This window comes from Aythya marila, assembly GCF_965140915.1.
Source record: "Aythya marila genome assembly, chromosome: 3".
NCBI classification, from domain to species: Eukaryota; Metazoa; Chordata; class Aves; order Anseriformes; family Anatidae; genus Aythya; species Aythya marila.
Genome location: NC_139044.1, coordinates 59,149,577 through 59,164,306, shown reverse-complemented (window position 1 = coordinate 59,164,306; position 14,730 = coordinate 59,149,577). Strand labels below are relative to the sequence as shown.

The 14,730-nt window shown below is 35.9% G+C and overlaps 1 protein-coding gene across 3 annotated transcripts in view; it reads left to right on the top strand.

Annotated features, from left to right (window-relative positions):
- IBTK (inhibitor of Bruton tyrosine kinase) overlaps window positions 1–14,730 on the top strand; it is a 52,972-nt gene that overhangs the window by 14,094 nt on the left and 24,148 nt on the right. For 2 of the 3 annotated variants that reach the window (XM_082756621.1, XM_082756619.1), the window contains exons 6-15: window positions 687–857; window positions 2,049–2,166; window positions 3,837–4,017; window positions 5,265–5,388; window positions 8,187–8,364; window positions 9,517–9,694; window positions 10,510–11,106; window positions 12,309–12,395; window positions 13,323–13,405; window positions 13,499–13,536. In XM_082756621.1, the coding sequence (XP_082612747.1) occupies window positions 687–857; window positions 2,049–2,166; window positions 3,837–4,017; window positions 5,265–5,388; window positions 8,187–8,364; window positions 9,517–9,694; window positions 10,510–11,106; window positions 12,309–12,395; window positions 13,323–13,405; window positions 13,499–13,536 (1,755 nt within the window). The remainder of the gene's footprint in view (window positions 1–686; window positions 858–2,048; window positions 2,167–3,836; window positions 4,018–5,264; window positions 5,389–8,186; window positions 8,365–9,516; window positions 9,695–10,509; window positions 11,107–12,308; window positions 12,396–13,322; window positions 13,406–13,498; window positions 13,537–14,730) is intronic. The other variant, XM_082756620.1, reaches the window with a different exon arrangement.

Sequence of the window (14,730 nt, the reverse complement as noted above, 5' to 3'; positions counted from 1 at the left end):
TAACTCAGATTTCAGTATCTTATCCTGTGTACCTGGTAATGTGTATTTAGTTTACAGCACAATACTTCTAATTTTTAAGAATTACTAATATTGAATATCTGGTAAAACTTGATACTCTGTTGCTGGATGCTATGGTGAAGATTGGAGATCTCTTTTGAACGTTTTTTTTAAAGGATACAGTTCTAGAAAATGAGATTTTCTTTTCAAAGGGGATACAAACTGTTTACAAAATGGGATGTTGCTCAGTCAAATAAAAGAAAATTCCAGGTAGAGGGTATAAAGCGTCAAAGATACAGAACTGCTTCCTTATTCTGTGTAGTTTTCTTTGGATTATCCTGTATTTGGGTGGAAGGGAGAAACCACTATTGCTCACTGTAATTTAAAAACAAAAGAACAAAAGATCTAACAGTTAATACACTTCTACCTTCCTCAAAATATAGCTCCCACCCTGATTTCAGAGCACGTAGTTTAAAATCTCTCCCTTGATAGCAAAGGATGTGTTTCACATACCTCATGGAAAGTAATTTGTCTCATTGCATTGGATGTGGTAACTTTGTTAATGAGTATATTGTATTTTCACATTGATTTTCATCTGTATTTCAGTGTTTTATGATGTTCTGTTTGTGTCACTGTAGTTAATTATGTGGCCAATGACTAATATAAAACTTTTTTTTTTTCTTGTTTAGGTTCCAAGACTTGTGGAAGGCTTAGTTGGCCACCAGTGCTCCCAGATAGCAGCAGCTAAGGATCATACTGTTGTTTTAACAGAAGATGGATGCGTTTACACGTTTGGTCTAAATACTTTCCATCAGTTGGGTATTCTTCCTCCTCCTGCTAACTGCAATGTTCCCAGACAGGTAAAAATAAAATTAAACCACGCCACAAGTTTTTGGCTGATGTTTTGTTGTTTTTTTGTTGTTTTCTTTTAACAGAAAGTGAAATAGAAGATGATATAAATAACTTTTAAAGTTTTTCAGGACCGTAGAATGGAATCTGAGTTCAGATAAAATCTGTTACCATACATCTCAATCTTAAATACTTACTTACCTATGTCCTGATTTACATCTCAGTTTGTAATCTGGAAAATGCTAAAGTTTTTAGTAGCAAGTACAATACAAGCTCCAGTTTACAAAAACCTTTCCCCCCAAATAGTTCTGTAGCTGAAATGGACTAAGAATAATGAGTATCCATTACTTGAGACTAATAATCCTAAAACTTTTTGGATTACTGAATGATGGATCTAAGAGTTTGACGATAGTGTACTTTGCTGGAAGCACTGATTCTGGAATTGTAGTACTTTGGGAAGAATAGAAACGGGGAGGAGAAATAACCAAAGAGAGCCCATGAGGCTTCAGGAGAGGTTAAATACTTGCAACTTCACTATATTTCTATGCTTGATCTATATATATTTCTAAAGGAAATTAGAATTATTTCACCTTTTATTGAAAAGAAGTTTGATCTGGAGTAAAAAAAGTAAAATAAAATTGTACTGCTAGTATTATAAAAGTAGGGAATAATATTTGGCAAAAGTGCAACAGGGTAGTGTTTTGGGGTGCAATGGGATGCCCTTCAGTTGTGTAATGATAACTGTTTATCCACAGTATTTACTTTAATCTCGATCACCAAGAATTATCTGGAATACCAAATCAAGTTTGACATGTGGAATTAGTATTACAGTGGTCTGCAGTGTGTTTAGGGCATTATGGCTTACAAGTTGAAACTTTAATTGACACTTTAGCAGCACCTGAGTTGTCTTTGCCTGTCTTACACGTGTGCTGTGCCGTCCTGTTTGGCATCTTACATATGAAGACAGCCTAAGAAGATTAGATTCTAGTTTTGATGAGATACTGAAAAGAAAGATTTTTTCGGTCTCAAGTGTCCCACTTGACAAACTTCTGAAATAATCCTGACTTATTAGACTGTACATGGATACTGTACCAATACTGTATTCTTAATGACTTTGGGAGTTAAATGTTGTCAGAAGTTTGTACATGTGAAATTCACCCGTTGCTGCTTAATATTAAGATGTACTTTGGATTTGTGCTTAGGTTCAGGCAAAAAACCTGAAAGGTAGAATGGTGATTGGAGTGGCTGCAGGCAGATTCCATACAGTGCTATGGACTAAGGAAGCAGTGTATACCATGGGGCTGAATGGCGGCCAACTAGGTAAGGTAGAAGTGTTCTGAAAGTAAAACCCAGCCATTAAAAGATGTTACTCATACTAAAGCTGTTGTTTGCTTCTTACAACAGAAGCTTGGTTAAAGCTTTCTCTCTTTATTTTTTTTTTCCTCTTCCAATCTGGTGATTTCAAGCTTCCACACTTCTTTTGGAGAATATTTTTTATTACTGGCAATCACTTGCATTTTGAGATGATGGGAGCTAGTCTGACTCGAGCTCTGGCATTTGAATTCTTTATAATTCATTTTCTTCCTGTGTATCTTGAGTGGTTCTGCTACTGAAGCCATTCAGGAAACAATGTTACTGTTTGTGTTGCAAATTACCCCAAGTCTCACTGATACTGTCCTTAATAAATCATAAACTAGCTTTTATCAATCCTGCCTATGTCCTTTTTTTCCCCGTGCGCTGTAAACAAGCTACTGATAGCTTTTTTTTATACTATCTTTTTGAAGTAAAATGCTTTCCCGTTTGTAGATTTTTTTTCAACATCATTACCAGAATCTTCACTTAATTCAATCTTATTCTGAAGGAAAGAAAACGTTAAAAAAATATATATATATCTTGCCAACTAGTGAACTTCCTAATTTATTGTACGAATGGGATATTTTAATTGCATTTGTCTTTTCTAATAAACAGATGCTGCAGTTTTGGTTTAGATTTTGCATTTCCACACTCCTGTATCTTTGTGCATACAAAATTTAGCTAGCTTGGTACTTAGTTAATGGTACTTAGTTAATCTTTGTCGCTTCTGACATCAGGTTCAGACATTTTTGTATTCAATTTAAGATTAAAAAGGCATGTGAAAAAACATGTCTGTCTGAGAAGTATCTTACTATTGCATATTTGTTCTTTTTTTTTGATGCATTTTTGTATATGCATCTATCACATTTCTTTGTGGTTGCGTGTGCTGTTGAGATTCTTCTGATATGCACATGGCCCAGTGCAGGACCATATGGAGACAGTAGCTTGTATCATAAGTGGTATAGTTTTATCAGCTGGGAACCGTGATGGATCTGTGGTAATAAACTTCCTCCCTCTATAGGAGGTTTGGGCATAGCGCTACCCTGTCAGAACAGGGCTGCTTTCATCTTTAGAGGTAGATCTGCTGCATATTCCTGGATTTTTGTACCCCAGTCCACTCTGTGGTGCAGACATAAGTGCATGCAAAGCAGGATTATGCTGTGTACCTTTTCATAGATTATTTGTTTTAGGATTCTTAATGCAGCAGAGCAGTAATGACATGATTTTTTTATGTTTTCGGAGTTCTTACATTACAACTCCAACCTTGTCTTTTCTTTCACATTAACTCCCAGCCTTAATTTATGCCAGTGTGATAGTACTTCTAGTGTCATGAACTGTAATGTGATCAAACAAACGGTCTTTCTTTGGAATGAAAGGCAGTACGACTGTAGAGTCTAACCATATTAAATAGCTGGCCCTGTAGCATAGGTCTTACTTTATTATTTGTATCAGATCTTGAATATTTTCTAGTATGTGTGGTGCATCTGTTACCTGTCTTACTTTGAAGATAAATTATCTAACTACCGAGAAAGTCTTACAGAACGTAAAAAGTTCTTGAAAGTAGCATAACAATGTTCTCTGAATGAACAATGTGTGGAATGTGAAATGATGCTTTTGGGGTGGGTTGTATTTTCTAGGTTATCTGCTGGATCCTAATGGTGAAAAATGTATAACTGCACCTCGCCAAGTTTCTGCTCTGCACCATAAAGATACCTCTGTGTCCCTGGTGTCTGCAAGTGATGGTGCTACAGTATGCGTCACTGAAAGAGGAGATATATATCTGCTTGCAGACTACCAGTGCAAAAAGATGGCTTCAAAGTATGTGTTACTTGTCTAATTTGTTGTGAATTATGAGGTGTAGATTTCACTGTAGTCTTATGCTTGCAACTATTTTAAAGACTTTTGTGTATAAAGTAGGGCTAATACAATGTTTCACCGAGTTTTCTTCATTTGCAGTTCTTAAATATGAACCGGAGCCATCCTTTTTTTTTTTTTTGTTATTAGATGAGCCTAAGATCCACTCGTAGTACACCGAGGAAGTTTAGAAAAGCATATTAACAAGAAATATTCCATGCCGTGGGTTTTAAAACTTTGAAACTGGTATTTCTTGTTCATCTGTTGACCTCAGTTTGTATATATTTGTCTTGGCAGAGGCACTGAAGGTGTGCTGTTGTATTTAGTTATGTTGTTATGATTTTGAGTCAGTAAGTTTGGCTCTGTATTTAATAAAGAACATGTGGATGTATCATGCTACGCGGAGTAATTTTGGTTTGAAAGGGTGACCTTGTGAAGTCATCTGGTCCATGTGCTAAAACTGGAATGTAAAACCTGTTGAAGAAACTAGGCCTATGACTCATAAATTACTATTATTAAATCATATGGTCCCATTCTCTCTGACTTAGTTTACATTAACTATTCAGAAGAGGTGATTAACAAATTTTGACAGCTCCTAGTTATATCTTTTCAGCTATGATTAAAATTGTAGCAATATTCATATACATGTGTTAGCTTAAGGGTTATTTTATACTTTATTTTTTACATGTTAAATAACAGTGCTGATACTTGGAAAAACTTAACTCCATTTACTACAGTCTTGTATTAGGAAACTGAGAAGTGTTATCTTGCATGGTTCTGATCAGTTAAAAACAATGCCCCCAAAGAAAGTGAGAAACAGCTTACTGGGATAGAATAGGTCTTTTAATGCAAACTGCTAAATAAAACTCTTAAGACTGTAGTTTTTGTAATGCCTAAAATCAAAGCTAAACCATACAGTGGTTTTCACTCATGGAATTTTGTGAAGAACGTGTGGATAGGATGCAACTTACTTAAAAAAAAAAAAAAAAAAAAAAAAAAGGGGGGGGGGGCAAAAAATGTAGTCCACTAATAGTATTTTATTACCAATTGTTAGTTATACCAGCAGGGGTTAAGTAAACTTAAGTAGCTGTTCAGTGTCACTACTTCAGCTTTTTTAAATTGTTTCTCTAAATGAGCGAACGCATTTTATCATAGGAGCAATATCTGTATGTGAAGAAGAAATACTACTTTAATATTTTGCGTTCTTTCAGACAGCTGAACCTGAAAAAAGTTCTGGTTAATGGGGGCTGCTTGGAATACAAGGTAGATACCCAGCATCTTAAAGAAAATGGGGGTCAGAAGATTTGCATTTTAGCACTGGATGAAGCTGGAAGGGTAAGTTGTGTTCCTAAAATTGTTATTATATAGTAAGCTGCATAAATAAGCTGATTAATAAGAATGAAACCATTTGGGCTCCCTTGGTGAGCCTGTGTTTTGATTTGAGAATTGAAGTGAAACTTACCTTGGGTAGGAATTTAAAATGCATGCTGAAACAATAACCAGATAACTGTATCTTTATTGTTCTACTTTAAACATAAGCTGGTGGTACAAAATCATTCATAGAGAATATGCAATTCATTTAAAAAAAAAAAAAAAAAACACACAAAAAAACAACTATGGGATGAACTGTGTAAGTAATGTACAGTAGTTTATTTTTAAATTTGTAAACATCTGATGTCTTTTCATTGGAGGTTGAAGCTCTTTTATTTCTGCCTGCAGAAGTGGTTATAGCATGCATGGTCTTTTTTCTTTCCTGTCTCCTTTTATCCTGCATCCCTGGTCACTTTTACACCTTCCAGAAACAGTTTCAGAAATAGCCTCTGGCATGTTTGCTGAAAAGCAGCATTTCTGTAGATGAAATGTCCCTTGTATTGCAGAGAAGTTACAGCTAAACCCAGTGAATAGCTTAGGATTTACAGCTAAATGTAGACACTGTGTTTTCTTAAAACTGCAGTAATATGGAAGATTTATTGTTTTCTTCCCTTGTTCTCTCACAGAAGAGTAGTTTATGGGGTACTTCAGTAGCCTTTTCTAGCATAGGTCTGTTCACTGGGAGACCTAAGCCTTCAGTGCCATCTAGTGGCATTTGAGAAAACATGTTGTTACTGAAGTGCTGCCTTCAAGAATGTTGAAAAGTGACTTTGTGTATCAAAATAGAGATCAGTGTGTGTATTTTCCTTTCTCTCCTTGCATTTATTTGAATAGATCTTATCAGTTTATTAGGTCGTTAGGTGTATCAGAGATGATAAACTGCCAGTTCAGTATTTGCTCATATGGGGCTTAGCATCTCTAGCATCTGTATTATTGGTAGTGCCCTTTTGACATTTTTGTGATACTACTTTGACAGAGAGAAACTACTTATCTTCCTGCATCAGTGGAACTGTCAACCTACCTGGCATACTTCCCATGCTAAATGCTGGCAAATGCTAGGATTTGTGATTTAGTGATGTAGGCATTATGGAGTAAAGAGAGGGATGGGATCTTAGTACTTCTTTTTGCTGTATCAACACTTCCTAGTCTAGTACTATCTTCAGGAGAGTGCTTCTTAGCCAAGAGAAGAGAGGCCTTGGAGGGAATCTCAAGGAGGTTCCCTCTGAACATCAGGAAGGTTTTTCACTGTTAAGGTGACTGAGCATGGATGTAGGTTGTCCAGACAGATCGTGGAGTCTCACACCTTGAATATGGTCAAGCCATCTGGCCATGGTTCTGGGCAGCCTGCTGTGGTTGGCACTGCTTGAGCAGAGCACTTGGACCACTGATTCTGCAATGCACGAGAGGGAAACAGGTCAGATTCCTTTGTCTCTTCCTTACGTAGGTATTGACAGACCTTTGCACCTCCTTCAATGGGGCAAGAAGAAAGCCCAACTTTAGCATCACTGATGTCACATCTGGGCTTACTTTCCACAGGATTGTTGCTGTGTGCGCACTTCTTACGGACACCCACGGTACACCTGTGTATGGGGTCCTGCTGTGCATAAAATCATAGAGTGGTTTGGATTGGAAGGGACCTAAAAGATCATCCAGACCCAAACCCATGCTGGGGGCCAGGACACCTCCCACCAGACCAAGTTGCCCAAAGCTCCATCCAGCCTGGACTTGAACACATCCAGGGATGGGGCATCCACAGCTTCTCTGGGCAGCCTGTGCCAGGGCCTTGCCACCCTCTGAGTAAAGAATTTCTTCCTTATATCTAATCTGAATCTACCCTCTTTTTGTTTAAAGCCATTACTCCTTGTCCTATCCCTGCACTCCCTGACAAAGAGTCTGTCCCCAGCTTTCCTGTTGGCCAACTTTAGGTATTGGAAGGTTGTTCTAAGGTCTCCCCAGGTCTTCTCTTCTCTAGGCTGAACAACCCCAACTCCCTTAGCCTGTCTTTATAGGAGAGGTGCTCCAGCCTCTTGATCATCTTTTAGGCCCTCCTCTGTACTCATTGTAGTAGGTCCATGTTCTTCTTGTGCTGGGTGCCCCAGAGCTGAACATGGGATTCCAGGTGGGGTCTCATGAGAGCAGAGCAAATGGGGAGAATCGCCTCCCTCAGTGTACTGGCCACGCTTCTTTTTCATGCCTGTAGTCCTTCATGTTTGTGTTGAATGTTTTCATGTTTTTATTTGTTTGTAGTCTCCGCTGCAGAACCTTGGATGCTACAGAGAAACTTAAGATTTTTGTCAAACAATCAGCAAGAAATGTTTTATGTTTTTGCTCTGTTAGCTTTGAATTTCCCCTGATTTCTAAGCAAACCAGGGGAAAAAACTTGTAAATCAAGAATTGGATTAAGCTTGTTGCTTGACTTGACTTGTTACCTTTTGCTGTCTGTACTGAAATGGCAGTAAAAACTGTCCTGTAAATAAATGTTACAAAGATGTTTAAATAATCAGAGAAGCTTTTCAAATGCCCTTTGTGGGCAAATAGATTAGATATCGTAATAGGGTTTCCCCATTTTACTTGTAGGTTCTTTGTAATAGATGCTCATAATGTTTTAGGATAAGACTTTAGAGGACATTGTTCTCTTTTTATATGTGACTTTGAGGTGGCGTGTTCTTGTGTTTAAAAAATACTGTGTTGTATAATATCAACTGTCTTTATATTGTATGGGTGTTTTCCCATTCTCTGAAAAAATGGTACTGATGTTACAGGTTTTTTGCTGGAAGTCGTCTAACAATTCCATGAAGCAGTGTCGTTGGGTGTATGGCCGGCAAGTCTTCATGTCCGATGTTGCTTTAAATAAGAATGAAATGATGTTTGTCACACAGGATGGTGAAGCCTTTACTGGCAAGTGGCTGGAAGAAGGGAAAAAAATGTCAGAAAAGAAAGGTTAGTTACGACTTTCTAATTTGAAGTACTTAAAATCAATAAAAAAAAGTTTGATTAAACTTTTACAGTCTGTTTCTTGCTGCTTGATCTAATGGTACTATGTGTCAAGTTCTTTCTTTTCTACATGGTTGGTACACTGACCACTACTGTTTTCTTTCATCAGTAATCCTAAGGCTTACGCTTTGGTTAACCTTCAGGTGGAGATTTCCAGGAAGAAGAGTACTTCTAAAAAATCAGTGATAGTACAGGTGTCCAGCATAACAATTTTGTCACACATTAAATGACCAGTCCTAGAAAACTAGCATTGAATTAAAAGAGGAGCATGTACTTGCTTGTCATTGCTCAGCTGGTGAAACCTTATTTTGCTTCACAGACCCTTATCTGAAAGTAGTATGGTCTCCAGAGCACTTTCTTGCTTATTCACTTGGCTCATATTGCTGAGAAGAGGTCCTAATGGATTGTTTTTCTGCAAAGAACATACCTCTCTACTACAGGATAGGATTTCAATTGAAACTGTGGTCTCTATTTATTTAGATATCTTAAAAGCCTGTAGATAGCAATGGATCTAGTCCCAACTTGGGATGTATTTGAGCTTTACAGATTTATTTCGTAGTTCTGCCTCATTTGATATCTAGATTCCATCTTTAATTTTATGCAGAAATTAGCTTATTTTTTGACAGCAAGAAAATCCTCTGTTGCTCATTGCAGAGTTGCGTACTAGTTTTGTTCTGTCATTACTTTCCTTTATTCTACATCATATAGTGGTTCCCAAACACCTTTTTGCATTATTTGTCCTGGTGCTGCTACATATCTGTAGGCACTCTGTTCTTTCTGCTTATTGATGTTCGTTTTGTAGCTTTAGTATCTTTAAGGAAGCTTCAGAATTCAGATCTGTTGACTGGGTGAATGCCTAGTTGACGTTCTGATTGCTTTGTAATAAATTAGAGCTTTCTATGTATTACTGTTTTTTGAAAGTTTTAATAAACATGTTGATATGTGAGCTGAAATCTTCAGCATAGTCCAGACTTTATCAGTGACTGCATCAGTGGACTTAAAAGAAGGCAAGATTTATGAAGATTTATGACTTCTTTAGCAGTTGCACATTTTAATTAGTTTGACCATCTTGTGTTCTTTTTCACATCTTTTTTTTAGCAGAACTTGTATCAAGCCCTCAGAATGCTTCATGTGAAACACCTTCTTCATCCGAAACAAACAGCGTCTATGAAAGAATTCGACTTCAGAAACTTACTTTTGTCCACCGAGCAGTTAGTGTTGCTACAGATCCTAATGGATGCAACTTTGCTGTTTTACAGTCAGATCCTAAAACCAGGTATATTTAAAATACCAATGAATGTATTTCTTCCTCTGTGTGTCTGTGCATGTGATAACAACTAAATTGTTCTGCTTTTCAAACAAGCCTAATTTTCAGCTCATATAGAACTCACAGTATATGTGGTTATCTATAGTGCCAGAGAATAGCACGTTAGTAATCAGCTATGTTATACAAATGAATAAGTTGAGTTCTTTGAGTAATTAAGATAGGTAGCATTGATATCTTATCTGAAGAGTTTAAAGCAAGCATTTACAATGTAGTTCTTAGTAAGTTCTTAATACACTCTGAGAGCTAAGCACTGTAGAAATTCATCCATTCATCAACTTCTAAATGAAAGCGAAAAGTGGATCTCTGTTTGGAAAAATGAATAGACTACCGAATTATGTTCCTTGCACTCCTGTAATAGTTTCTAATATATCTGATACAGGAGTAGATATTAGCTTTTTTCCTACTGCTTTGAACTGTAATGTGAAATACAGCAAATATTTGTGTCCTGTTGTTGGAAAATTGAGAGAGATCTGAAAATACATGAATACGGGCTTAATTATGAAGATGAAATGCTGGTTTTGATATTCTGAAACATGATGGATTTTACATATGTGGTTTAATAGTCTAAGTAGCATATTATTGGTTCTTTTAGTAAAGAATAAGACATGAAATTGGTTAGTCCAGCAACGTAAGAAAATAATAATAAAAAAATATTAAAAAAAAAAAAAAAGAGAACACCCTCACAGCTCTTCACTAACCGTACTGTGTAAAATTTTACGGGATTGTAAAAAGTAGATTTTCTTATGGGATTAATTTTTTTCTAGTCTCTATGAAATTCCAAGCGTGTCATTATCAAGTTTTGGAGAGGATTTTGGCAAGCTGTTAAATGAAACAGATGAAATGGACAGCATCCATGATGTGACTTTTCAGATTGGCACAAGAACTTACCCTCTGCACAAATACATCTTGGCTGTACGCTCTGACTTCTTCAAGAAGCTGTTTGTTTCCAGTGATGATCAACTAGACACTCCAGATGTCTACCGTAAAGATGAAGATGCTGTTGGATGTGACCTTTATGTAATCGAAAAAGTTCATCCAGATCTGTTCGCATACCTTCTGCAGTTCATTTACACTGATACTTGTGATCTTTTGACTCACGGTTATAAACCAAAAATCCTGCATAAAGAAAAATCAGAAGAATATGAGAATACTTTAATTTCTAACCTGAACAAAATGAGCTTCGAAGAAGATATCAACAGAAAGTCTTCATTTCAAATTTACAGAAATAATCAAGTGCAAGTTCTAAATGAAAAACAGAAGAACAAGTCTAAAAAAGGCAAAATTGTTGGTGAGGAATCTAACCTCATAAAAATGCTGCAAAGTACTGCAAAAAAATTTGGACTCAGCAATTTAAGTGGAAGGTAGGTGAAAGGAAATATGGTTATATTCTGGCAAGCTCTTCGTGGTGTATTATTTAAGCTGATTTAACTTGTTATTAATGTTGAAGACTAGTTAGGGTTGCTGAGTCTGCCTTTTTTGCTTTTTTATGTTTTTAAGTCTAAAAGCTTACAGCATACGCTATGTCACCTCTTTGAAGCACCGTCAGTTTGTTCTGATCTTTCGTAAGACAAAGCATACATGACTTCTTTGAATAATGTCAGAAGCAGACTTCCTTAGTGCAGTCCTGTACTTAAAGCAACATTTTCCAGTAAGCTTCTACACGCTGTGAATGTACTGTTGGCCCTAATTCTAAAGGCCAAGACTCGACATCTGATGCAAATGACCTGACTTTCCAAAATGATTGTCCTAAAACATCTCTTTTGTAAGAGTCAGCGGATCTGATTGAGTTTTGAGTTGATGGATTTCTATGCTGTGGTCCATAGTCTACCACTTTTTTCCACAGACAACTTTGCCTTGTTTTATTTATTTATTTTGTCCAAATTCCTGTTTAACTGATGCACTCTTAGTGTTGAAACTAATGGAAGTGATATCAAATATCTCTAGAATTACATTACTCATTTTTTTTCCTGCATTTGTCTTTCTGTTTTGGAGGAGGTAATGAGCTGTTTTATGGCAGTTGTCTTCACTGTATTTTTCACAAACACTAGAATTAATCAGCAAAGATGTAAAGCTGCTGCTAAATCTGAGTTTCGAGGTAAAATTGCCATGATAAAACATTTTCTCATTAAAAGTATATTGCTGCGTAATCCACCAGCAACACTCTTACATCTTCCCCATTCCAACTCAAAATCTTTTTTATAAATTAGGATGTTAAAAAGCCTGCGCCGAAACATACATCTCTTCCACACCACTGTCTTTGCTCAGATAACTGACTGGTAGTAGAATATATAACTCTTAGATTTTTGGCTGTGTGATATTGGACTTTGGCCTTAAGTATAGCTTAAGTATAGTGTTCACTAAAGATAAGAGTGCTGAGGTGTAGAAAGGTCAGTTATATTTTACAACTGGCCCTTTGCAGTTTTCTTTGAAAAATGGTTTTAATTCTTTTTCATGTTTACAGTAGTAGCCCACTGAAGTGCTATTAATTCTTGAAACTGTTTTTCTTAATAGTTTAGACTGTATACTAATTATATTACTTATAACTGATATTAATGATTTGCAGATTGGATGGAGTCAGATTAGAAAATGGAAAAATTAATGTTATCAACAGGAAGAATGGGAACAAACTGAAGTTTAATCAGAAGAAATGGTAAACATTTAAAATTAAGTTTTCCTCAGCTCTGCCATCTTCTTCTTCTGTCATCTCATTACCTGTTAAGTGTATGCTAAAGTTGATTAGGTATGTTTTTAGCTTCTGGTGTACCCTTGTCCCCTTCACGGTGATGGGTATTTGGAAGTTCTCTAGATACGCTGATCTGTGATTTGGTAATCTGGGATAGGTTATATATAGTGTATATTGGCTTCTTTCTCCTGTATGTTATTATGTTGTGTTGATTAACTGTCATAGAATACTATTGCCAGGAGAAATCTTGTGGGTAGTTTGACTTCTTGCAAATATGCTTGCTATTACACTGAGATTACATGGATTTGGAAATAAGCAAATGTGTGATGTCCTTTTCTAAGGAGAAAAATCTCTGGAATATATTTCAGTAGAAGAAATTCATTACCCTTATAAAAGGGCTCGTTGTTCTTTAATTCCCTTGGTATGATTGGCTTGAATAGCCTGCTTATGTAATTAATAAAAGCTATGTTGTGCAAAAGTAACTTTTTTTTTTTTAAAGAAGTAGGGTTACTTTACTTTCAAAATGCTTTGCCAAAGCTTGTAGTAGGTATTAATTTAACAGAAATAACTAACTTAATATAGACCACTTGAGATTAACTAAAATTAGCCATAATTAATTTGGTCGTAGCTGTTTGGAATAGTATTTGACAAAGTTCTGAAGGAAAAACCTGAGATGGGATTACTGCCTTTTGTGAATCTTTTCTTTGCCCAAAAAAACTTTCTCCCTTGAAACTATCATATCTTTACTGTTAGGTTCATTTTATTTAATGTTATTAAAATTCAAACGTACTTTATGTGAAGTCCTAACTTGCTCAAGTAAGAATGTATTTGTATAGTATACAATTGACAGTCTCCTGAACAGTCACGGTTCTGATCCTATTAAATCTCTTCTAGCTCATACGTCTGTGATGTGACCCTGAAATCTTCAGATGGAAAGGAATTCCCATGTCATAAGTGTGTACTTTGTGCAAGACTTGGTATGTGTCTCTCTGTATATTAAATTTATATATTTTTTATTATTTTAAACTGAACTTTTATTGCATCTTCAACTGAAATGCCTTTCTTTACAGATTATTTTCACAGCATGTTAAGCAGCTCGTGGATTGAGGTAAGCTTGCCAATAAATGTGTGTGGTAGTATGTTTTGTAACAGCAAATAAGTGACAGCTTTTCAGTTTTTTCTAGACTAATGTGTCTTCAGTAATGGGGGAAGGGAAGGGCTGGATTCTTGGCTTCTGTTTGCAAGAAAAAATTGTTTGGTTAATTGACATTTGTACTGTTGATTTTGTGTTATGAGAATAATAAATGTAAGAATACATATCAAAGGAGATCAAATTATTACTTTGTTTGCAGTTTATTTTGAGCTAGTTCATAGGTTGATGCTGGCCTGTTCTTATAAGATACTGATGCCTTTGGTTGTATTATCATATCTTTTTTGTGAAAGATTTTACAATATAAGTAGTATGCATTTTTGAATAGCTCTTCACAAGTAGTGAGTGAAAGGTACAGTAAAACTGAAAGTCACTGTGTAGAATCTCTATTTGACTTCTACTGTTAATATAATAGAGCATATCAAGGGCTATTCCACTAAAGTCACCAGATGCTGATTCAAAAGGTGTTGGTATTCTATATGTCTTAGTTTCTATTTGCTAGTTGTCTGTCAGTGTCTTTTTGATCCTGAACATCAGGATTTTACTAGATGCTTCTGTTTAAGCGTCTGTATACTATTGATAATTTTTAGTGGATGAGTGGAAAGATGTAGATGGATGAGCGTCTTTTAGAGACTGAAAGCTGAAGCAATGTTCAAGACTTTTTTCTCAACTTTCCGTAGCTTTTTGCCAATGCTTGAATCTAAAAACCTGGTGAAATACTGGCAGCTTTTTGCTGAGTAACAGAACTTTACAAATCATTTAAGTTACTGTGCTGCCTCAGTCATCCATGAGAAAACTTATCTGAAACACTGGGAGATAAGTGATTATAAAAAGTGTTGAGCGTCTGTGTTAGTGATGGCTGTATCAGCTGTATGTAGATTGTCAGTTGTCTATTATTTCATAAGCAAATCTAAATCATACTATATTCATAAGTAAATCTTTTGTGAATCAAGTGCTCTAGTTGTTGTATAAAAATCTTAATGTCTGTATGAGTTTTTTAAACCTAAGGTGGGAAATATGTCAGTACCAGTAGTGCATTCTTAAGCAGAAGAAATCTTTTAGTATCAAACTTTGTTTCAGCACTGACTGAAATAAAGAAGTTGTTAAGCAGTGACGTTGAATAAACTTGAACGGTGACAGTTACATGATTTA